Source organism: Oratosquilla oratoria, chromosome 13 (assembly GCF_046742065.1).
Source record: "Oratosquilla oratoria isolate Oo_2021 chromosome 13, ASM4674206v1, whole genome shotgun sequence".
In the NCBI taxonomy this organism is placed as follows: Eukaryota; Metazoa; Arthropoda; class Malacostraca; order Stomatopoda; family Squillidae; genus Oratosquilla; species Oratosquilla oratoria.
This window is the reverse complement of record NC_134789.1, coordinates 69,213,514-69,239,672: the sequence shown is the minus strand read 5'-3', so window position 1 is coordinate 69,239,672 and position 26,159 is coordinate 69,213,514. Positions and strand designations below refer to the sequence as shown.

The 26,159-nt window shown below is 38.4% G+C and overlaps 1 protein-coding gene across 4 annotated transcripts in view; it reads right to left on the bottom strand.

The window, feature by feature from the left end:
• The window catches only part of LOC143032485 (calpain-D-like), a 91,764-nt gene that overhangs the window by 34,807 nt on the left and 30,798 nt on the right, over positions 1-26,159 (bottom strand). For 3 of the 4 annotated variants that reach the window (XM_076197352.1, XM_076197348.1, XM_076197350.1), the window contains 5 exons: positions 25,623-25,848; positions 25,484-25,522; positions 17,726-17,841; positions 4,667-6,767; positions 46-232 (listed from right to left, as the gene is read on the bottom strand). In XM_076197352.1, the coding sequence (XP_076053467.1) occupies positions 46-232; positions 4,667-6,767; positions 17,726-17,841; positions 25,484-25,522; positions 25,623-25,835 (2,656 nt within the window). In that variant the 5' untranslated portion in view covers positions 25,836-25,848. The remainder of the gene's footprint in view (positions 1-45; positions 233-4,666; positions 6,768-17,725; positions 17,842-25,483; positions 25,523-25,622; positions 25,849-26,159) is intronic. The other variant, XM_076197349.1, reaches the window with a different exon arrangement.

The window sequence follows — 26,159 nt, the reverse complement described above, 5'->3', positions numbered from 1 at the left end:
ATGAAATACAAGTAAAGTAAAAAATACAACCAAAGGGATCCCTACCCTGAGATATATCTGATGGAAGCGGTGTACGGAAAACTGCCCACTTAGCAGCTCGCCCATCTGTACTGGTTATAATTTCATGTGGTCTTAGCCACTGAGTGACTCTGGAGTCTTGCTTCTCTGAGGTACTATAGTACAAAGACTTGGGGGCAGGAGGAAAGGAGTCATCTACAAATGGATGTTTATTCTGTAACATGATTCCAATAAGAACATCATTAGTAATTCTATATTCTATTAGCCCTAATGAAATATTACAAATACACAAGGAAACCTAAACAATAAGAAATAATACATACATTTTTATAATTTTATACATTCATGTGTGAATATCTTTATAAATATTGTATATGTGGGTCTTGAGCAGTGTTTCATAATCTGGAGTGTTAGCACCTTAGGAGTCCTGAAATCAGTTTTAATTGGTACTGGAAAAGGGTTTTTACATGCAGTATGGCATTTTAGGTACTGTGCTATCAAGATGGTATTACACATAGGATAAGTGAGAAAAAACAAAGGTAGTGAATTGTGGAATGCAAAGGTGAGGGTGGTGGTGGCAGAAAAGGGCTGCGTACATGAGGAATGGTTGCAAAGATGAAACATGTAATCATAATAAGTATGGAGTAAATAGGGGGTAAGTGAAAGTCAAAATGAGGGAGGCCAAGAGAGTAACAGCTACAAGGTGGGGTACAAGTTAAACAATTTATATATATATATATATATATATATATATATATATATATATATATATATATATATATATATATATATATATATATATATATATATATATATATAAATAAAATAAAAATAAATACATACATATACCAAAGGTCTTTTTCCCCTTACAAGGGAGGTAGCCAAAAACAAATGCATACAATCCACTCCTACCTATTCCAACCCCATATACTCCACTCCCATTCACCCCCTCCCTCCCTCTTATCTTGGCTCCTCCTGGATGACGGGTCATCCCTGCATCTTGCCCACTGCCCTGAGTCAGACGTAGTGTCGCAAGACACAGCACATCCACAGCAAGGCTGCTTCATTAAATCAACAACCCCCTTTCTCCATCCCCTCATCCAGAAAAAGAGAAGATGAGGGAGATTTCCTTTAGGCCGAGTCAAATTATTTTTTCACACATACTCCCTCATGCCCATCCCCCATCCACTCCATTTCATGCATCACAGCATCATCCATGCACAACTATTCTCCATTCACCCCTATTTTCTGCCTTCCCTCTTCCTTCTTCAACAGACTTTCCCCTCTTTCCCAATGCCCATTTTACTCCATCCATCTCATCCTTGGTAACCCCCGTGTTCACTCCTTCTACCTCTGCCTTCCACACTTCTTTTACTAATCTTTCTTCACTCATTCTTTCCATGTGTCCAAACCATCCCAATACTCTTTCATCAACACTATCTCCCAACTCCCTTTCAACCCCCGTTCTCCTCCTCACCTCCTTGTTTCCCACTTTATCCAGCCTAGTAACCCCTATCATACTTCTCAGGCACCTCATCTCAAACACATTCAAACTCCTCCTCTCTTATGTTCAATGTTTCTGCCCCATACAGTGCTGTTGGCACAATCACTCCTTCATACAATCTCATCTAAATATCCATTCCCAAATGACTATGTCTCATTAGACTTTTTAATCCTCCAAGGCTTTTACTTGCTTCTCTCAATCTACATTCTACCTCCACTCCTCCCTTTCTTGCCATATTCACACCCAAGTATCTCAAAATATCCACTTCCTCCAGTCTCTCTCCCTTAATACTCACTTCCAGTCTGCTGTCACTTTCACCCCTTGTACATCTCATCACCTTACTTTTACCCACATTTATCTTCAACTTTCTTCTTTCATACACTCTCCCAAACTCTGTCACCAACTTCCTCAATCCCTCCTCTGATCCTGCTACAAGTGCAGTGTCATCCGCAAACAACAGCTGGCTCACCTCCCACTTTTCTCCATTTTCTTTAAACATCTCCAATCCCTGACCCATCACCCTTGCATTTACCTCTCGCACCACCCCATCCGTGTATCAGTTGAACAGCCAGGGTGACATAATACATCCCTGACAAAGTCCCACCTTTACCTCAAACCACTCTATGCACTCATTTAAATCTATTCGAAAAGCCTCCCTGTCCTCTACAGTCTTCTCATTACCAAGGCCATATGCACTTACAAAAAACCCACTTCTCAAATAATAATAATAAGTAAAATACTTAATTAATACATACATACATATACCAAGGCTTTTCCCCCCTTTCAAGGGAGGTAGCCAAAAAGGGAAAGGCATAAAAACACTCCCACCCATTTCATCCCTAAATACACTCCACACCCCTCCCACCCTCCCTCTCATCTTAGCACCTCCTGGATGACGGGTCATCCCTGCACCTTGCCCACCGCCCTGGGTCAGAAGCAGTGTCGCAAGACACAGCACATCCACAGCAAGGCCGCTTCATTTAATCGGCGACCCCCCCTCTCCGTCCCCCCTTGCATATAAGGAGAGGACGGGGAGAAATCCCTTCAGGCTGCGTCAAAATTTACTCACACATACTACCCCACCCCCCACCCCCCTGCCCATTCCTCCTCATGCAATCACAACATCATCCATATACAACCATTCTCCACTCACCTCTGTCTTCCGTCCTCTCCCTTCCTTCCTCAACAGACATTCCCCTCTTCCCCAAAGCCCCCTTCACCCCATCCATCCACCTCATCCTAGGACGTCCCCTCATGTTCACTCCCTCCACATCTGCCTTCCATACAGGGAGAAAGATGGTAAAGGGACCCATTGGGTAGTTGTTAATGGAAATTAAGGTAGTAAGTGGACGATGGATGGAGTATTTCAAGAGAGGAAAAGGAGGGTTAAACTGTAATAGGGGAGGAAGATACAAGTAGCACTAAAAGGGATGATTCTTGGAAAGGCACTTAGGTTGGATGGTTGTCATGCAGAATGTCTTATAAAGGGTGGAATAAAGTGGAATGGTTGATGAGACTGTTTAACCTCTTCAATACAAGTCAAATTCTCATGTGCATCATCAAATAACTGATGTACAATGATTCAGTGATACATCACAATACTCGCTTTATAAAATATAAAGTCAGAACTTTATTATTCATTCTCTTTCACTCTGAATATATGAATAACTACAGAAAATGTGATCACAAGCCAGTTCACAGAATACAGGGGATTTTCAGCTACAACTACAAAATAAATATAATCAAGACGCCAGCATCCTTGTCTACCCACTCACACCTTATGACACCTATATTGACATCATCATATGGAAAAGGTTAAGAATGCCTAAAAGAAGTGTACCAGTGGATTAGAGGAATGCATTTATAGTTCTACTATGCAAGGGGAAGGGAGACAAATACTCAGAGGGATCATTCTGCTGGGTGTGGTTAGTTAGGTATATGAACATGCGTTAATTGAAAGAATTGGGAAGGAAATAGAGGGTGTGATTGGGGAAGAGCAAAGTGATTTAAGGAATAAAAAGTGTATATAGTTTCTGAAGTGTGAATTTCTTTATAAATATACATATATATATAAATAAGGTTTGTCTTTTAAGATGCACATTTTTGTGCCTGCTCCATAATGCACCTAAATTCGAAATGAGGACTAAAAAGGGCACCTACAAAAAATTGAAGTTCAAATTTCGTGTGCCTCAATGACAACGTTTACCACACAATGAAGCCGAGCATCATGGTATGTTCATCGAGTAAGCCTACCATACCTCATTCCAGGGATTTACTGCTTGGGCTCTTGTAAGACGTAGCCCAAAATAAGTAGGAGGAAGATTGAGACAGGTTTCAAGCTGAAACTTAGTATTCTAGAATTGGGACTGGCCACTCGTATTTCATTGTCCTATAAATTGTAAGTGAATTATTCACCTGACTCAACTGCCTGAATTTAAAATAAAAAAGTGGTTTAGTAGTATAATACACTACCAGCAGTATGTACCATTTGTGTACAAAGGCAGGAGCAACCAGTGGTAAGCACAGTTAGCACACTACACCTGTCACCAAGGAAATTGAGTAAAGGTGAAGTGAAGGAAGGCGCAGACTAAATCTACGTGAGACAGACATGCAAGATGAATGGGTGGGTTAGTGCCCCCACCAATCGAGAATACATAATGAGTATTTACTAAAACATGGTAAAGTTTAAGGGTAAGTACTAATCAACAAAGATAAGACAACTGCATAAAAAGGTGGAAACAATTTAATATCCCCCACTTATTATCAAGGAGACAGGTAAGTCTATTGTAATATTCACATGTTAAAGAAAATAGACATCTCTGTTTAGTGTGTCATGATTCAATTCCAACAGTATGAAAAAAGTGCTCGCCTAGCAATCACGGAGAAAATTTAGGCGAATACTTTTAAGCTTGCCAGCATTTTTTTGAGGACAAGGCTTCCAAACATAGGCAAGCATAGTTCCTACTGAGAAATAAAAAAATTCCCACTCAGCTACAGGGCAGTGTCATTAACCAGTATGCTAAGTAAAACCCTAGGAATAGTTGCAATAGAAAAATGGACAAAACCTGGGAAAAAAATTATATCACCAAAGCAATTTAGATTAAGAAAATTAGCACTAACAAAAAGAACACAGGATCTACATACAACTCTGCAATACTTGACAATGCGCATCCACTTGTTGAGTGCCCCTTGCTCCTCTACTTCCCTCAACACATCCATCAATTCAGACTGTCTACGGTAAGTTCCTGTTCCATCATTCCCACTCCGACTATCTGGCCATCGAGTCAACACATCATCAAGGGTGGGGGAAGAACCACACATTGCACAAGACACGGCACTAGGCGAATTGTTGAAGGTACATGCTCCACAGGTCCATGTAGACTTGGAGAGACTATTGGTGAGGCTGGAGGGTTTGTGCTGCTGGGACGAACATGATGAAGAGATGGTAGTGCTGGTTGATGATGATGGTGATGACGATATCGATACAGATGAAGATGGTGGTGGTGGAGGTGGAGGTGATTTAGAGTCACAGGTTTTAGATGTCATATCATTATGTGAAACTGCTTTTGGTATGGCACCATTATTACCCTTTCTCTTGTCTGTTGTTTGAGCACCATTTTGATTTAGAGTCAGTGCCTCACTTTTCCCATTTCCCTTGGGATCAACTGGACTGATTCTCAAGTCATTAACTGGATTCTTGGTAGTAGTAAGGCTCAGGTGATCTGACTGAGGGCGACCCTCCTTTGGCTTCTCTGTGTTTGCACTTAGTTTATCTCGTGTGCCACCAGTACCATCCACTTTAGCCTTACATGCTTTACAGCGACGAGCAAATGTTGGGTTTTTCAGTGTACAAACAACACACTTCCAAAACTCTCCTCGCTTCAGGGTAGCATCGTCAACATAACAAATGCTTTTCAGTCTAGAACCACCACACACTTTGCAGGCATTTTCTGAACCTGGATTTACAAGTGTGCACTTGATGCACTTCCAACTCTGGTCAGGGGAGTCCATGGCCACCCCAATGTCAGGGGTAAGCAGTTGGAAGTCATCCTCCAACTTTTGTTTCAACACCACTTTTGTTCGTTCACTCAACTTGCTGTTGGGACGTGTGCTATTACACATGTCACAGGAGGAGGACCAAGAAGGGTTATATGCAAAGGAGCACTTAGCACAGGCCCACATATCTGCCTCTGTCAAGGTCAGATGGTCCTCCTGAGGGCTCATACTTGCACCGCTGCTTGTGGTCACTTCCATGGAGGGGGACAAGGGGCGGACCTCCTCGCCCCCACCACTTGCCATCTTCTTCTCTTCTTCTGGTGACAGCCTACTTGCAACAAACTTAGCAAGTGATTCTGAAATGCTGACACTGGATACATCTGTCATCGCTTTCCTTCCTGGGCTTTTGCTGTTGGGTCCAGAACTGCTGCCTTCTCCTGCTTTGGATGAGCTCTCAATATTGCCATTTTGAATGTCTTTCTCACTCTTCTTATCCTTGACCTTCTTTGGCAAGGTGGTGGGAATATTGGGCTTTCTTGGGGCCTCACACACTTCACAGTATTCAAAGTCTTCTGGATTCTTCAAAGTACATCGCAAGCAGGTCCAACTTTCAGCATCCCCACCATTGTTGTTGTCTCCACTGTTATTATTGCGGTTATTTTCTGCCTGCCTTCTACATTTCTCATTTATGCACTCAGGTAGAGAAACAGGCTGTGTTTCACATGGTCCAGACTTACTTAGTTTTGATTTCACTTGCACATGACTGACAGAGATTTGTCTTTTAGGAGATCTATTACTTTCACTCTCTGGGAATCCAACCGATGAGTGATTCCCAAGAAAATAAATGCTATTCTCAACCATCAACGACCCTTCCACCTCTTCAACAGGTGTAATGATGTGTGTGTATTTATTGAGCTCATTGGCATTGACGGCAGCACTGAAGTTAATGCATGACGAACATTTGCTGCTGTGTGCTGAGTTGTAGTGCCGACATCGCTTGCACTTCCAGCTCAACTTGATGGCTTTCTGGACTAGACCTTCTGAGCTCATGGCTGTGGAAAATATTTTTGCCAGAGCATCTTGAACACCATTCCCTGTGCTACTTTCCCCTACACAACTTGCCTCTCCAATGCTGTTCTTCTCTGATACTGGACTCAAAGTTTCCCGGGGCAGAGTTAGGTTACTACTTACATCTTCTGGCTTGCAACTGCATATGATGCACTCGTAAGCATGGGATACATTCAAAAACCTGAAAAGACAAGAGGATACACTAAGTAACTATATAAATATACCATTCTATACATAATGCTCAATAATCACCACCAAAATCATATCACAAACATAAATACATATACTAGAGGCTTTTTCCCCCTTACAAGGGAAGTAACCAAAGTCAAAAGCCATAATCCACTCCCACCCATTTCATTCCCACATACTCCATTCCCATTCACCACCCCTCCCTCCCTCTTTCTAGGTTCCTCCTAGATGATGGGTCATCCCCGCATCTCGCCCACTGCCCTGGGTCTGAGGCAATGTGGCAAGACACAGCAAGGTTGCTTCATTTAATTGGTGACAACCCCCTCTCTGTCCCCTCATGCAGAAAAAGAGAAGATAGAGAGAAATCCCTTCAGGCTGCATCAAAATATCATTCACACATATTCCCTCACCACCCCATCCCCAACCCATTCCCTTCCATGCATCACAGCATCATCCATACACAACCATTCTCCAATCACCCCTATCTTCTGTCTTCTCCCTTCCTTTCTCAACAGATATTCCTCTCCTTTCCAATACCCAATCCATCCATCTCATCCCCAGTCATCCCCCATCTTCACTCCCTCCACCTCCTCCCCCAACCCCCAATCTTTCTTCATTCACTCCCTCCATGCATCCAAACCATCCCAATACCCTTTCATCAATACCCCCCAATTACATTTCCACCCCCGCTCTCCTCCCCACCTCTTCATTTCTCACTCTATCCAGTCTTGCAACCCCTACCATACCTCTCAGGCATTTCACCACAAACACATTCAAACTCCTCCCTCCTCTCTTATGTTTCATGTTTCTGCCCCATACAGTGCTGTCAGCACAATCACTCCTTCATAAAATCTCTTTGGATCCATTCCCAAATGTCCCCCAAGGGATTCTACCTCTACATACTACCTCCACCTCCACTCCTCCCTTTCCCACCACATTCGTATCCAAGTATCTAAAGCTATCCACTTCCTCCAATCTCTCTCCCTTAATACTCACTCCCAACCTGCTGCCATACTCTCCCCTTGTACATCTCATCACCTCATTTTTACCCACACCTATCTTCAACTTGCTTCTTTTGCAGTAAGCAAACAACAACTGGCCTATCATTTCTCTCCTTTTTCCCGAACCATCTCTAATCCCTCGCCCACCACCCTTGCATTCACCTCTCACACCACCCCACCCATGTTTAAATTGAATACCCAAGGCAACACAATACATCCCTGGCAAAACCCCACCTTTACTTCAAACCACTCACTCTCTCCACCTCCAATTCCAACACAGGCACAACCACTCTTGCAAAAACTCTTGACCGCTCCCAACAGTCCTCCCCATCCCACACATCTGCATGCAACACTCCCCACAGTGCCTTCTGTCTACCCTGTCATAAACCCTCTCCAAATCCACACTCAACAAAAAGTGGGTAGTGTAATATTTCCTCTTAATAGAGTATGCCAACTATCACCTCAGAAAAATATCATTCCTGCCCATAACCAGTAAATTGACCATGTTTACAGTATGTCTGTACTGATATACAGATCTCACTTGTCGCTAATACTTAAATGAAGGTAATGATTTTTTTCAAAGCCACAGTATATATTACTTTCACTGAACTTTACATCCTAAGATTCTCTATAATATACATAAAACTACCTAACTAATTTTACTTTTGTCTTCTTATTAGTACACTAGTTCTTCTGTGATAAACATAAGCATTAAAGTAAGACTTGTTGACCCACTGTCAGAGAATGAGATAAGAGGACAGAAAATCTGTATATTTTGACCACTACCTGTGGTCCTCTTCAGCAGAATGATAGTGTGGAGTGTGAGAATATATATAGCTAAGAGTGGTACATTTGGGGACAGGGAAAAGGGGGCTCAGGTTATGTCTTTGATGAGGTTGGAGCGAAGGTTGACTGATGGTGAGGTCAAGTCCAGCTGCTTCTGAGATGGATCTCTTTGCAACCAGCCAAGTTATGTAGTCTAGGGACCAGTGACCTTTGGAGGTGTTAAAATTAGGTATATGATATATTTAGTCTGTTAGTTTTTTACATTTTTTTAAAATACCCAATTTGCTATTCTATCTGGGCCTTGTGATTTCCTGACATCAGGGTTCATTATTTGATCCATTATTTCTTTCCATGTTACTATTATTTCCCTCATGGGGGAGGGTTCACGTCTCTCCCTTCATCATGATGTTGCATTTTTTCTCTAGTGAAAACAGATATAAAGTGTTTGCTCATAACTTCAGCCATTTCTATATCTCCTGTGTATTTTGTATTCCCTTGGCATAGTTTCACTATTTCCTGTTTATTTTTTAGTGTGTATTTAACTAGTTGTATTTGGCGGGAGAAGAGCTATGCTCATAGTGACCCGCTGTTGTATCTTTCCTCATCCAGTTATTTCTTAAAATCATGCACAGTTTTAGCACTCACTGTTTCCTCTTTCAGTTTGTTCCAGATATCTATTACTCTGTGTGGAAAGCTATTCTTTTTCAGATCTCTTCTGTAACTGTCTTTAAGTTTCTTATTGTGTCCTCTTGTAGCTCTTTTGTCCCATTTTAATAGGTCATTCCCATAAAAAATTTCAGTCCCTTTCATAATTCTGTAAATGGATATCAAATCACCTCTTTCTCTTCTTTGTTCTAGGGTTGGTAAATTTAGTTTGTCTAATCTTTGTTTGTATGTCAAGTTGCAAATTGTCGATGCCATCTTTGTCGTTGCTCTTTGAATTCTTTCTAGTTTATTTTATTTTTTTTTATTTTTTGTACTAGGTGTCCATAGAGACGCTGTGTATTCCAATTTTGGTCTTATCAGTGTAACTAGTATTTTCTTCACCATTTCTTCATCCATGTCATCAAAGGCCACTTTCATTGATCTTGATAAGTTAAAAGTTTCTCTGACTAATTTGTTGACTTGTTTGTCTGGTGTCACGTCATTTGAGATAGTTTACTTTTTTTACTTCCTTTGTACCAATTTTATATTGCATTTCTTAATGTTAAAATTCACTTTACTCTTTTGACTCCATTTCCAGACTTTGTCCAGATCTTCTTGAAAAGATCTGCAATCTTCCTCTGTACTTATTCTCTTTAATAGTTTTGCATCATCTACAAAGAAGTTCATATAACATTTTACACCTTCATCCATGTCATTTTTTATAAATAGCAAACATTATCGGAGCCAATACAGAGCCTTGGAGGACTCCACTTATCATATCTTCCCAATTTGAGTTCTTGTTTCTACCACCCTCATTTTTCTTCCATTCAAAAAAATCTTTTATCCATTCCAATAATTTTCCTTGCATTCAAACCCATTGTTTCAATTTTTCTTAGTAGCTTTATGTGTGGTACTTTGTCAAAAGCCTTTTGTAAGTCCAAGAAAGCACAACCTGCCCATCTGTCTCTTTCTTGTATTATTCCTAATAATCTTGAGTAAAAGCATATTAAGTTTGTAGTACATGATCTTCCACTTCTAAATCCAAATTGTTTAGGGTTTAGTATATTTTCCTCTTCCAAGTGTTTAACAAATTTATTCCTAATAAGTTTTTTGCATATTTTTGCAATTGTGCTTATAAGGGATACCGGTCTATAATTTATTGGATTTTCTTCGTCTCCTCCTTTATATATTGGTACAATATTTGCATTTTTCCAATCTTGTGGTACTTTTCCTTCTTTGAGTGAGAAGACAATTATCTTGTGTATTTTGTCTTTCAATATCCAGTTTGCTATTCCATCGGGCCCATACGTTTGGACATCAATATTCTTTATTTGGTCCCTTATTTCTTTCTGTATCACTGTTATTTCTTTCATTTTAAGGGGATCCTTCTCACTGTCCTTCATCCCAAATTTGTGAGCTTTCAATTACAAAGGATTACGAAGGACTACAAAGGCAGAGCATGCTGACAGGAGACTTTTTGGCCCATATCTAGGTCAGATGTAAAAAAAAATCATAATGGTAAATAAATAAATGAATAAATAAAAACTATAATAATTTAAATAAATAAAATACATAAATAAATGCATAGGTATAGTTAAATAATACACAAACAGGTAATTAGTATTTAATAATTAATTGACATAACTAAAAATAAATGAGAATCAAGCAAATAATAATAAACAAAACAAATAAACAAATAAAATAAACGATAGATAAATTGTAAATACAGACCTAAAATGTTTGGTCATTACTTCAGCCATTTCTACATCTTCTATATATTCTTTGTTTCCTTCATGCAGTTTCACTATTTCATGTTTGTCTTTTAGTTTGTCATTTACATATCTGTAAAATAGTTTAGACTGGTCTTTGCATTTGTCTACATCTTTTTCATAGTTTCTTTTTTCCTCTCTACGTATATCAACATATTCAGTACTCAATTTGATGTATGTTTGCCATTTGGTCATTTTTTTGTCTTTTTTCCATCTTTTCCAGGCTTTGTCTCTTCTATCTTTAGCATCACATTTTTTGTTATACCAGCACTTTATGTAAATCCTTTTTTGTTTCTTCCTAGGCACATATTTATCTGTTCCCTACTTGTATTTTTCCTTAAACGTGTTCAATTTCTCTTCCATCTTTGTTTCATTATTTGAAAATCTCATTTCTTCTCACTTAATTTTGTTCCTTAAGTTCAAACTCTATTATTATGTGGTCACTCTTCCCCAATGGCATCTTATAATTCATTTTGTCCACAATTTCAGGCTCAGAAGTGAATATCAAGTCAATGGTCAAATCCAGTAGAATGTTGCCCTAGAGTTCCTCTCCACCTTTTATTGTCAATTCTTCCCAATTTATTTCCTTTGCATTAAAGTCGCCCATAATTACTATGTTTTTCCCATCTATCAGTATCTCAGATAATTCATTCTTTGTGTCTTCCAGTAATTTTGAGCATTTACCTAGTTGTATCTTTGTATCTCTCAGTGTCTAGTTTGCTCTTAAATTCATGTATAGGTTTTGAACACACTCTTGTTTTGTCCAGTTTGTTCCAGACATCCACCAATCTGTATGGAAACTTTTTTTTTTCTTCTTCTTTTTTAAAGATCTCTTCTATAACTGTCCTTTTTGAGTTTCTTTTCATGTCCCCTTGTAATTCTCTTATCCCAATTTAGTAAGTCTTCTCTATCAAGGACTTCCACACCTTTCATGATTCTATAGATCATTAGCAAGTCCCCTCTTTCTCTTCTTTGTTCCAGAGTCAGTAATTTCAGTTTTGATAATCTCTCCTCTTATACTCCATTTCCAGACTTTGTGTATTTACCTAATTGTACCTAGTTGTATTATACAGGAAGGGAGCCATGCTCGTGGTGACCCATCTTTGTATCTTTCAGCATCAAGTTTTTTCTTAAAATCTTGAATAGTGTTGGCACACACTGTGTGTGTATGTGTGTGTGTGTGTATGTATTTATTTACCTAATTCTATTTTACAGGAAGACAGCTATGGTCGTAGTGACCCACTTTTGTATCTTTCAGCATCCAGTTTGATCTTAAATTCTTGTATTTTTTGCACTCACTGTTTCCTCATTCAGTTTGTTCCAGATATCTATTACTCTGTGTGGGAAGCTATTCCTTTTCAGATCTCTTCTGTAACTATCCCTTTTAAGTTTCTTTTCATGCCCTCTTGTTTTTCTGCTATCCCACTTAAGTAAGTCATCTCTATCAATGACTTCCATCCCTTTCATAATTCTATAGATTGTTAGTAGGTCTCCTCTTTCTCTTCTTTGTTCCAGGGTTGGTAGTTAGAGTTTGTCCAATCTTTGTTCATATGTCAATTTGGAGATTGCTGGTGGCATTTTTGTTGTTGCTCTTTGAATTCTTTCTAATTTATGTTTTTTTTAGTACTAGGTGTCCATATTGTCACAGTGTACTCCAATTTTGGTTTCATCAATGTAATTAATTTTTTTTTTTTTTACCATTTCTTCATCCCTGTAATCAAAGGCCACTTTCATTGATCTTAATAAATTGAAAGTTTCTCCAACTAATTTGTTGATATTTTTGTCTGGTGTCATGTCATTGGTGATAGTTTTTCCTAGGTCCCTTTCCAAGTTGACTTGTGTGTGTGTGTGTGTGTATGTACCTAGTTGTATTATACAAGAAGGGAGCTATGCTCGTAGTGACCCATCTTTGTATCTTTCAGCATCAAGTTTGTTCTGAAATTCTTGAATAGTATTTGCACACACTGTTGCCTTATCTAATTTATTCCAGATATTCACCACTCAGTGTGGGAAGCTATTCTTTTTTTCAGATCTCTTCTATAACTATCCTTTTTGAGTTTCTTTTCATGTCCTCTTGTTTTTCTCTTGTCCCACTTTAATAAATCATCTCTATCTAGGACTTCCATTCCTTTCATAATTCTATAAATAGTCAGTAGATCTCCTCTTTCTCTTCTTTGTTCCAGAGTTGGTAGTTCCAATTTGGACAATCTTTGTATTTTACCTAGTTGTATCTTATGGGAAAGGGGAGCTGAGCTCGTGGTGTCTCGTCTTTGTATCTCTCCATATCCAGTTTGCTCTTCAATTTTTGTATTGTTTTTCCACACACTGTTTTTTCATCCAATGTGTTCCATAAATCTACCAACCTGTGGAGAAAACTGTTCCATTTCAGGTCTCTCCTATAATTGCCCTTTATAAGCCTCTTTCCATGTCCTTTTGTGTTTCTCCTATCCCAATTTAGCAAGTCTTCTCTGTCAAGAACTTCCATGCCCTTCATGATTCTATACTGTAAATGGTCAACAAGTCACCTCTTTCTCTCCTCTGTTCCAGAGTCAGCAACTTCAGTTTTATAAGTCTTTCTTCATATATTTTGAGAGTTCTGGGGCCATCCTTGTAGCTGCTCCCTGGATTCTCTCAATCTTCTTTATATTTTTTGTATTGGGTGACCACAGTGTCGTTGCATACTCCAATTTATGCCTTACCATTGTGACCAGTATTTTCTTTACCATTTCTTCATCCAAGTAGGTAAAAGCCACTTTTATTGCTCTCAGTAAGTTGTAAGTTTCGCCAACAATCTTATTTATGTTTGTCAGGGAACATATCTTTTGTGATAATCATTCCCAGGTCTTTTTCATATCCTTCTTTCTTAATTTCTTTTTCACCAATTTTATATCTTTTCACTTCCCACTTATGACTCCATTCCCACACCCTGTACAGATCTCTCTGTAATGATTCGCAGTTCGTTTCAGTACTCACTTTCTTCAACAGTTTTGTATCATCTGCAAAGAAGCTCGTATAACATTCCACTCCCTCGTCCATGCCATTCACATAAATGTGTATTTCCCTAGTTACCTAATTGTATCTTGCAGGAGGAGAGCTATGCTCACAGTGACCCGCTGTTGTTATCTTTCTGCATCCAGTTTATTCTTAAAGTCATGTATAGTTTTAGCACTCACTGTTTCCTCTTTCAATCTGATCCAAATATCTATTACTCTATGTGGAAAGCTATTCTTTTTCAGATATTTTCAGTAACTGTCCTTCTTAAGTTTCTTCTCGTGTCCTCTTGTAAATGGTTGTCAAATTACCTCTTTCTCTTCTTGGTTCTAGGGTTGGTAAATTTAGTTTGTCCAATCTTTGTTCGTATGTCAAATTGCAAATTGTTGGTGCCTTTTTCTTTTGTGCTATCTTTGTTGTTGCTCTTCGAATTCTTTCTAGTTTTTTTTTTTTTTTTACTAGGTGTCCATAGAGACCCTGCGTATTCCAATTTTGGTCTTATCAGTGTAACTAGTATTTCTTTACCATCTTTTTATCCATGTAGTCAAAGGCCACTTTCATTGATCTTAATAAGTTAAAAGTTTCTCTAATTTGTTGACATGTTTGTCTGGTGTCATGTCGTTAGAGAGACTCTTAGGTCTCTTTCCGAGTTTACTTCTTTACTTCCTTTGTACCAATTTTATATTGACTCGAGATTCTATTCTTGCTTTTTCCAAATTCCATTATACGGCATTTCTTAACGTTAGAATTTACTTCACTCTTTTGACTCCATCTTTTGACTCGAAAAAATTTGCAATCTACCTCTGTACTTATTCTCTTTAATAGCTTCACATCATCTGCAAAGAAGTTCATTTAACATTTCTCGCCTTCATCCATGTCAGTTATATAAATAGCAAACATTATTGGAGCCAATACAGAGCCTTGGAGGACTCCACCAATCTTATCTTCCCAATCTGAGTTCTTGTCTCGCAGTATCACCCTCATTTTTTTTCTATTAAAAAAATCTTCCATTCTAACCATTTTCCTTGTATTCCACCTATTGTTTAAATTTTTCTTAGTAGCTTTTTGTGTGGTACTTTGTCAAAAGCAAAATCTGCCCATCCGTCTTTCTTATATTAATTCTACTAATCTTGAGTAAAAGCATATTAAGTTCGTAGTACATGATCTTCCACTTATAAATCCAAATTGTTTCTCTTCCAAGTGTTTAATCCATTCATTTTTAACAACTTTTTTGCATATTTTTGCAATTGTGCTTGTATGGGATATTGGTCTATAATCTGTTGGATTTTCTTTGTCTCCTTTATATATTGGTACAATATTTGCATTTTTCCAATCCTGTGGTACTTTTTCTTGTTTGAGCGAGTCAATTATCTTGTGTATTTTGTCTGTAAGTTCATCTATGCATTCTTTCAGTATCCAGTTCACTATTCCATCAGGCCCATATGACTTTCTGACATCAAGATTCTTTATTTGGTCCCTTATTCCTTTCTGTGTCACCATTATTACTTCATTTTAGGGGATCCTTCTTGCTGTCCTTCATCCCAAATTTGTGAGTTTTCAATTATAAATACAGACCTAAAATGCCTGGTCATTACTTTGGCCATTTCTACATCTTCTATACATTCTTTGTTTCCCTCACACAGTTTCACTATTTCATATTTACCTTTTAGTTTGTCATTTATATATCTGTAAAATAGTTTGGGTTGGTCTTTGCATGTCTATTATGTCTTTTTCTTAGTTCCTTATTTCCTCTCTACCTATATCAACATATTCATTTCAGTTTGATGTATGTTTGCCATTTGGTCTTTTTTTTTTTTTCATCTTTACCAGGCTTTGTCTCTTCTATCTTTAGCATCACATTTTTTGTTATACCAACACTTCATGTAAACCCTTTTCATTCCTTCCTAGGTACATATTTATCTGTTCCCTCGTATTTTTCCTTAAATATGTTCCATTTCTCTTCCATCTTTGTTTCATTATTTGAACATTTTTCCCAGTTAGTGTTTTGAAAAAAATTCCTAAGTTTTACAAAGTCCATTTTGTTGTACATTAATCTTCCTTCTCTGTGTCTCTCATTTCTTCTCACTTAATTTTTTTCTTCCAGTTCCAACTCTATTATCATATGGTCACTCTTCCCTACTGGTGTCTTATAATTCATTTTGTCCACAATTTCGGGCTCAAAAGTGAATATCAAGTCTAGTCTTGATGGTTCTTTATTGTTTCTATATCTAATGTTTTCCTTGACCCATTGAATCAATGTATAATCAATGTAGAATGTTGCCCCAGAGTTCCTCTCCACCTTTGATTGTCAATTCTTCCCAATTTATTTCCTTTGCATTAAAGTCACTCATAATTACTATGCTTCCTCCATCTATCAGTATCTCAGATAATTCATTCTTTTTGTCTTCCAGTAAATTTGAGTGATCGCTATCAGACCAAGCCTTTGTTTTTGGGGGCACATATACTACTATAAACTTTCTGCTTTTCATACTGCTATTTTCAACTTTGATTGTGATCATTTCCACATTTCCTTTACCTTCTGTTGTCTTTATCACATTTAAGCCCTTTCTAGTCAATAATGTGACTCCTCCCCCCCTGCTTATCTATTCTATTTTTTGACCAATGGTGGTATAATCCTTGTCCCACCATACTTAATTGCAGAGGACCTTTCACTTTTGTCTCCATGATTCCCATTATGTCTGGTTTCTCTATTAACAGATAGTCATTTAGTTGTATCTTATGGGAAGATGAGCTATGCTTGTGGTGTCCCATCTTAGTATCTCACAGTGTATAGTTTTTGCACACACTACTGTTTCATCCAGTTTGTTCCAGACATTCACTGCTCTGTGTGGAAAACTTTTTTTTTCCAGGGCTCTTCTATAACTGTCCTTTTTGTGTTTCTTTCCATGTCCCCTTGTATTTCTCTTATTTTGATTTAGTAAGTCCTCTCTCTCAAGGACTTCCATGCCTTTCATTATTCTATAGATGGTCAGCAGGTCACCTCTTTTTGTTGCTCTCTGAATTCTTTCAATTTTCTTTATATTCTTTTTGGTACTGGGTGACCATATTGTCTCAGCATACTAGTCTAGGCCTTATTAGTGTGACTAGTATATTTTTTTTTACCATTTCTTCATCCAAATAGGTAAAAGCCACATTTATTGATCTTACCAAGTTAGGATTCTCCAATTTTGTTTATCTGTTTATCAGGGGACATGTCATTTGTGATGATTACTCCCAGGTCTTTTTCAGATCCCACTTTCTTTACTTCCTTTGTTCCAATTTTATATTGTCCTGATATCCTTTTTTCAAATTCCATTATGCTACATTTCTTGATGTTGAAGTCCACTTCCCACTTCTGACTCCATTTCCAAACCTTGTTCAGGTCTCTCTGCAGTGATTCACAATCCATTTTATTGATCACTTTCCTCAGCAACTTAGCGTCATCTGCAAACAAGCTCATGCAACATTTCACATCTTCATCCATGTCATTCACATAAATACCATACATTATTGGTGCCAATACTGATCCCTGTGGATATCCACTCATTATCTCTCAAGCTGAACTCTTTTCTCTGAGTGTATGTATGTGTACTTACCTAGTTATAGCTTATGGGAAGGGGAGCTACGCTCGTGGTGTCCTATCTCTGTATAGACATGTGCATATTTACCTACATAGTTGTATTTATGTATTTACCTAGTTGTGAGTGTGTGTGTGAGTGTGTGTGTGTGTTTGACTGTGTGTGCATATATAATATTACCTGCATTTGGGACAGATCCATTTAGAACTGTCCTTACTGGCCTTTCGACTCTCTTTGATGTGCTCTGCGGGACCTAAATAAGACCACCTTTGAGGTCGTACTGGAGGGTGGGACTTCTGTGTAATCCAGTTCAAATTGTAAAAAGAAAAAATATATCAGTATCAGCCATTTGAGATGTTTAATAAGTGCTACATAACTATATACTTTCTTCTACAACGTTAACTTCCTCTAACCATTTAACTCTGCACAGATGTACATCCCTTCCTCTCTCAACATTATTTTCTTTCACAATTTATATGTTATACCCCACAATGCAAAGTGGGTAAGCATGGGAGAGGAACAGCCTAATCCCTTTCAATCCCATCAGATGGATCCTTTTCTCCCCTTCCTGCTTATACCTAGGTTAAAAGAGCACCTCATCACTCCCCCCCCGCACCAGCTCATCCCAAAAACACCCTTCTTGTAGAACAGGTAATCACCTTAATCTATACATTGTTCTCCAACATAGTCTAACACCTGTGCAAAGGGGAAGTGGGAAACAATGGGATAGACAGTCAATAAAGAAGATAGGAGTCAATGGGTAAGAGGGGGGGGTCACAAGGAATAGGGATGAAAAAGGGGGTCAAAGAGAGAATAAAACAATAGAGGAGGGGGTTGAAGGCGAAGAGAATAAAGGGAAGGATAGATGATAGGGGTTGGGATGACAGGGGAGGGGGATGATAGATAGGGTGTATATTGGGTGAAGAAATACCAAGCACGAAATCAATAAATGCAAATAGTTAAAACCATAAGCATTACCTAAGGTTGTTGACACCATATCATATATAACACTAAATCACTATTAAAGGTATATTATGAGGCATCATGTGGTAACGTATACACAAGTGCCACCAGCAGCTTGAAAATATATATACATATATATATATATATATATATATATATACACACATACATATACCAATGGCTTCTTCCCCCTTACAAGGGAGGTGGCCAAAAACAAAGGCATAAAATCTACTTCCACCCATTCCATCCCCACATACTCTACTCCCATTCACCCCCCTCCCTCTCCCTTATCTAGGCTCCTCCTGGATAATGGGTCATCCCTGCATCTTGTCCACTGCCCTGGGATAGAAGCAATGTAGCAAGACACAGCACATCCACGGCAAGGCTGTTTCATTTAATCGGCAACCCCACCTCTCCATTCTCTCATGCGGAAAAAACAAGGAAAGGATAGGCCCAATTAGGTTCAACAAGGATGTCTTGATAGATTAAAAATAAAAAATACGAGCAAGGTGAATAAATATTTTCTCTGTATTTACAAAGGAGATGATAGATATGGTACCTGACAGTGACCCAATCTTTGGTGGGGTTGAGGGAAGCAGACTAACTAGCATCAGCATTAGCAAGGAAGTAGTCAAACAGATTGATAGACTTAAAGCTACAAAATCCCTGGGTCCAGATTAAATTTTTCTGAGAGTGCTAAGCAAGTGTAAATTTGAAATCTGCAACCAGTTAATGAAAGTATTAAGTAGGTTGGCAAACACTGGATCTGTGCCCATTTCTTTATGGGACAGGCAAATTTTGTTCTGGTTTTCAAAAAGGGTGATAAATCTTCTATGCACAAATACAGGTCAATCAATTTTATATCAGTTATAGGTAAAATGCTAGAATCAATATTGGCTAAAATATTCTGAGCTCACATCAAGAGGCATAATTTGACTTGTGACTCACAGCATGGATTTACCAAGGGTAGGTTATGTGTAACTAATCTTCTTTTTACATTGTCTACAAGGCAGCAGATAAAAATGATAGTTACAACATTATTTACCTTGACTTTGGCAAAACATCTGATAGGGTGCCCCACCAAAGACTACTAAATGAAGTCTAAGCCCATGGCATAGGAAGAAAATTATTTGAATGGATTACAGCATGGATTTGAGACAGACAACAGAGGGTGACCATTAACAATGTAAAATCTGAATATGGTTATTTTACTGCTGGAGTTCTACAGGGTTCAGTTTTGGGTCCCTTACTGTACATTATGTATACAAACGACTTGAAAACAATAGGATTAACAGTGATGTTAGTAAGTTTGCGGACAACACTAAAATAGGACACCATATTAGGTCCAAGGAAGATGCTGGGATACTGCAGGAAGATCTTAACAAATTGTTTGCATGGTAGGAGAAATGGCAGACCCATCCTTGACTATGTGGTACACTTTTAGTCTTCATTCTATAGAATGGACATAAATTCACTAGAATGAGTACAGAGGAGAATGATCAAAATGATACATGGGCTCAGAAATTACCTTAGAGACAGGCTTATGCACCTTAACTTGCACTCCCTGGAAAGACAGAGTGCAGGTTGATCTAATAGAGGTATTCAAATGGGTAAAGGGCTTTAACAAGGGTGATGTAGACAAGGTCATCATACTAAGACAGCAGGGTTGGAGTAACAAATTTAGATTTGATAAGAAAATAGGCAAGAACTGGTTTACCAAAAAAGTGGTTAACAAATGGAATAGAGTTAGTAATCATGTAGTGAGCACTAAAACAACGGTTCTTTTAAGAGGTTAGATAACTTTACAGATGGGGATGTGAGGTGGTAATGGACATGGAACTACCCTGTGTGGGCCTTGTGGTCTCTTGCAGTCTCCTTCATTCTCAAGTTCATATATATATATATATATATATATATATATATATATATATATATATATATATATATATATATACGTAGAGAGAGAGAGAGAGAGTGAGAGTGGGAGAGATGTAATTACAATACAATGGGACAAATTTCACCAAACATGGCAGCCAAGTAACCAAAGGTTCAGACACACACTTTCAAATGCAAAATATGGTCAACAACAATGAAATAGGGAACCATTTGACTTGTGGCATAAAATACAAAATTGCTAAAGTGAAACACAATATACAAGTAATTCTATTACATACAGTAAACACTTTCATATCCAAGAAGTCCATATTCAGGCATTCACTTATCCAAAAAAATTTCCTTGGCAGAATTACATATGTATCTGGAAACATATGTAAAGGAAGAAACCACAGATATCAGGTTTGTACCCAGGAGAAAAACTAACTACACTTTTCCAAATGTATATATTCTGATGAAAGTCTGAATAAAAACCATCATTGTCACAAGCACTGTGATGTGAAATTCCACCTTCATTGCCATGCTTGAAACAATTCATATCACATGTGTTATGGGCAGTTTCTTTTTTATTATTGTTTGTTTTATTACATAATAGCCATATATCCATTTGAAAACCTCTACTGTATTCCCCCAGGAAACTCCTAGGAAGGTTCAGGAACTCTCTTATAGACTTTCTAAAACTATGTCTGCATCAGGGGAAATTATGCATCTAAGAAGGACTTTGGCACAATTATCCTAGATACAGGAGCGTTTACAGCATAACTCAACAATGTCTTTGGGGAAAAAAGATTTCAGACCCTATCTTCTCAAGAAAAAAATAAAGAAATAAAGAAAGGGGAGTGGGGAGTGAAAAATATAGTAGCACTAGGAATGGAGGAGGAATGGGGATGGGATAGGAGGAAAACTGTTAAGAGCAATCAAGAGCTTTTACAAGAGTAGAAGAGCCTGTGTTAGAATCAGAAATGGAGAGATTGAGTGGTTTGAGGTAAAGGTGAGACTTCACCAGGGATGTGTTATGTCACTTTGGCTGTTCAATTTATACATGGATGGGGTGGTGCAAGGGGTGAACACAAGGGTAATGGGCCAGGGATTGAAGGTGGTTAAAGAAAATGGAGAAAAGTGGGAGGTGAGCCAGTTGTTGTTTGCTGATGACACTGTGCTTGAGGCAGGATCAGAGGAAGGATTAAGAAAGTTAGTGTTGGGATTTGAGTTTGTAAAAGAAAAAAGTTCAAGATAATTGTGGGTAAAAATTAAGTGATGAGATGTTCAAGGGGAGATGATGGCAGCAAATTGGAAGTGAATATTAAGGGGTCTGAATGTGGTGGGATATGGAGTAGTGGAAGTAGAATGCAGACTGAAAGAAAAAAGCAAATGGGGGATTAACCAATTTGATACAAGTACTTCTAATGGAACAACAATCTCATTTTTCATTTCCTTTAAGATTCTTAGATGCCAACTGTCAGGCCTTGGTGTTTATTAACTTTGAGTTTCTCTATACACCTTTTAATTTTTTCTTTTGTTATATTTACCATAGTAAGTTCACCCTAGACTTTTCACAGGTTTCAGTTTGGAGTTCACTTTGAGTTGTTTCGTTTATGAATACTGAGCTAAAATAGTTGTTTAAATTATCACACATTACTTCATTTGAATATTCAAGTTGACCATCAGCAGATAATAGTGGGCCAATGTGATTCCTAATATCCTTTTTAGCTCTAATGTAACTATAGAATTCTTTGGGATTCTCTTTGGATTTATCAGTGATATGCATTTCATATTGTCGATTTCATTTTTTTATTATCTTTTTTAAATCTCTGTATTATTACATAACTTTGATAGTCATTAGATGCACCCAAGTACTTGTATTTCTTATAAGCCTCTCTTTTTAGCAATACTTTTTTCAGTGTATGACAAAGGGTAAAAGGGGTACTGGGAAAGAGGGGAATGTCTGTTGAGGAAGGAAGAGAGAAAACAGAAGATAGGAGTGAGTGGAGAATGGTTGTGTATGGATGATGCTGTGATGCATGGAAGGAAGTAGGTGTAGGATAAGGGATGAGGGAGTATGCATGAGGGGCGGGAGGGGGTCACTGATTAAATGAAGCGTCCTTACTGTGGATGTACTGTGTCTTGCTGCATTGCTTCTGACCCAAGGTAGTGTGTGAGATGCAGGGATGATCTGTCACCCAGGAGGAGCCAAGAAAAGAGGGAGGGAGGAGTGGTGAATGGGAGTGGAGTATATGGGGATGAAATGGGTGGGAGTGGACTTATGGCTTTGACTTTAGCTACCTCCCTTGTAAGGGGGAAAAAGCCCTTGATATATTTATGCATATATGGGAAAAAGTAAAGTGATGAGATGTGGCAGCAAATTGGTAGCGAGTATTAAGGGAAAGCGACTGGATGAAGTGGACAGCTTCAGATACCCGAGTGTAAATGTGACAGGAAAGGGAGGAATGGAGGTGGAGGTAGAATGTAGATTGAGAGAAGCAAGTAAATACCTTCAGGGATTAAAAATTGTAATGAGAAATAGACATTTGGGAATGGATGCTAAGAGATTGTATGAAGGAGTGATTGTGCTAAGAGCACTGTATGGGACTGAAACATGGAACACAGGAGAGGAAGAGAGTTTGAATGCATTTGAGATGAAATCCCAAGAAGTATGGTAGGGATTACTAGGTTGAATAGAGTGAGAAACAAGGAGGTGAGGAGGAGAGCTGAGGTGGAAAGGGAGTTGGGAGATTGGATTAATGAAAGAGTATTGAGATGGTTTGAACACATGGAAAGAATGAGTGAAAAAAGATTAGTAAAAGAGGTATGGAAGGCTGAGGTGGGAGGAGTAAACATGAGGGGGCAATCAAGGATGAGATGGATGGATGGGGTAAAAGGGACATTGGGAAAGAGGGGAATGTCTGTTAAGGAAGGGAGAAGACAAAAGATATGGGTGAGTGGAGAATGGTTGTATATGGATTATGGTGAGATGCATGGGAGTGGATGAGGGATGGGAGCATGTTTAAATATTTTTGATGTTGCCCAAAGGGATTTCTCCCCGTCTTCTCTTTTTCTGCATAAGTGGGGAGGGGTTGCAGAATAAATGAAGCAACCTTGCTGTGGATGTATTGTGTCTTGCTACATTGCCTCTGACCCAGGGCAGTTGGTGAGATACAGGGATGAACCATCATCCAGGAGTAGCCAAGATAAAAGGGAGGGAGGGGTGGTGAATGGGAGTGGAGTACGTGGGGGTGGAATGGGTGGAAGTAGATTTTATGCCTTTGTTTTTTGGCTACCTCCCTTGTAAGGGGGAAAAAGCCATTGGTATACATATGTATATATATATATATATATATAATGTATATATGTATATATGTATATATATATACATATATATATATATATATATATATATATATATATATATATATATATATACACACACACACACATATGCAGAAAAACCACCAAGGAAAATAATAAAATTATGACCAAGCACTTTTGTCTATTCAGACATCTTCAAGTACCCTGAGGATGTCTAAATAGACAAAAGCACTCAGTCATCATTTTATTATTTTCCTCAGTGGTTTTTCTGCATGTTTAGAATCATGAGCTCATGTGATTTCTCAGGCATATATATATATATATGTTGAGACATTGTGACAAGTTGATAAAGGTGGAAAAAGAGAGTCACGAGTCTTGTTCCGAGTTTATTCCTGACTGGTTTCGCTAGTAGCTTCTTCAGAAGAAGCTTCAAGTAAAACCGGTCAGGAATAAACTCGGAACAAGACCTGTGACTCTCTTTTTCCACCTTTTTCATATATATATATATATCCATAAGTTTGGATGTGATAATGCTGATGTCAATACTTATGCCACAAATTATTAGTCCCTTGCCTTTAATATCCTGAGCAAGCCAGATATTTATTCACATGCCTGGCAACGAGACCAAGGTTGGTTGCCACCAGAGCAAGCAGTGTTTCCAGGCTCGGTGCTGTTTGAGATTCGGCATGGGGAGGATTACGTTTCTGGAGCTCCACTTTGCCTTCAATTTTACGTAAATTCTCAGTGGTTTGGCATCTGTGTTGCCAGCTATGGGTAGTGGACATGAAATCAAACGTGACAAGATTGCTGCTATAGTGGTCTTGTTTAAGGCAGGGCATTCTGTGAAGGAAATCTTTGAAAATACAGGACTTGCAGTATGTTCAGTGCAATGCTGGTTGTTACATTTCAAGGATGGTGGTGGTGTTGGGGGGGGGGGGCATCACTACCTACCCCACATCAGCACTATGGCACCCAGGAAACTCACACCACACACTTTAAATGTTATTTAGCATGAGACAGACAAGTCTCCTTGTAAATATGCTAAGTAAATTCAGCCTGAAAACCCTAGGTTATTAGGTGGTGTGCATCTTCGCACAGTGCAACGCTGCTCTCCCCATCCTTGCAATGTAACAACCAGCGTTGCACTGAATGCATGGTAACTCCTGTGTTTTCAGAGATTTCCTTCACAGAATGCCCTGCCTTAAACAGGGCCACTATAGCAGCAATTTTGTCATGTTCAATTTCACGTCCACAGACACCAAACCAGTGAGAATTTACATAAAATTAAAGGCAAAACGTGGAGCTCCAGAAACATAATCCTCCCCCTTTCAAATTTCAAATAGCATTGAGCCTGGAAACACTGTATGCACTGGTGGCAGCCAACCTTGGTCTCATTGCCAGGCATATGAAAAAACATCTAGCTTGCTCAGGATATTAAGGGCAAGGGACTTCCAATTTGTGGCATACGTATTGACATCACCTTTATCGCGTCCAAACTTATGGTGGTTATGGTATGTATGTATGTATGTATGTATGTATATATATATATATATATATATCTATATATATATATATATATATATATATATATATATATATATATATATATATATATATATATGTATACTATATATATATAAAACAGTACCATCCAGAAGTCAGCGTAGATGCAACCATCACACAAAAGATACAAAGCACCTAGTACTACACAATCCTACACATACTCATTCCAGCCAACAAACAAAAAATTTTCACTGAATGATTTCTGGGCTATACCTGCAGTTGTGACCAGTTTTCTGGAGGGACACAGGTCACCTGCAAGGGAGAACATGGGACAATGAATTGATTGATTGCAACCCTACTGATGTTTCAGCTTCAGTTTCTACACAGAAAACACCAACTAAAGCAGTCTTACTTGTCGTGCCAATTGTTTCCTCTGCCTGGTACAAATAATGCACTCCTGAGTTGTTCCTACATTGAGAAATTTGCAGCCCACACAAGTCCACTTGTCCACAGGACTACCAGCAGCTCTGGACAAGTTGGCACCAGTTGAAGCAACATCACAGCCATTGTCAGCATCTCCACTAGTGCTCCACTGCCCTGCCACCACACCTCCTCCACCTGCCATACCAACACTCCACCTAGAATATTAACAGAAATAAAACCAAACTTTAGACAGATCACAAAATGCCTCTATAACATTATACAAATGATACATAATGTTTAATTGGACTGAACAAGTTTAAGATCGTAACAGGTCACAAATAAATTTTCTATACCATACATTGTGAGTGAATGCAGAGCAATGACTAAGCACATAATACAAACTTAATATAGTAGTGATTACTAGACAATTTCTTGCAATTTGTTTAAAAAGCTAAAGCTTAGTAAGCTATAAACACATTCTTATGACAGAATATATATATAAAAAAAAAAACATGCAAAATAGGTG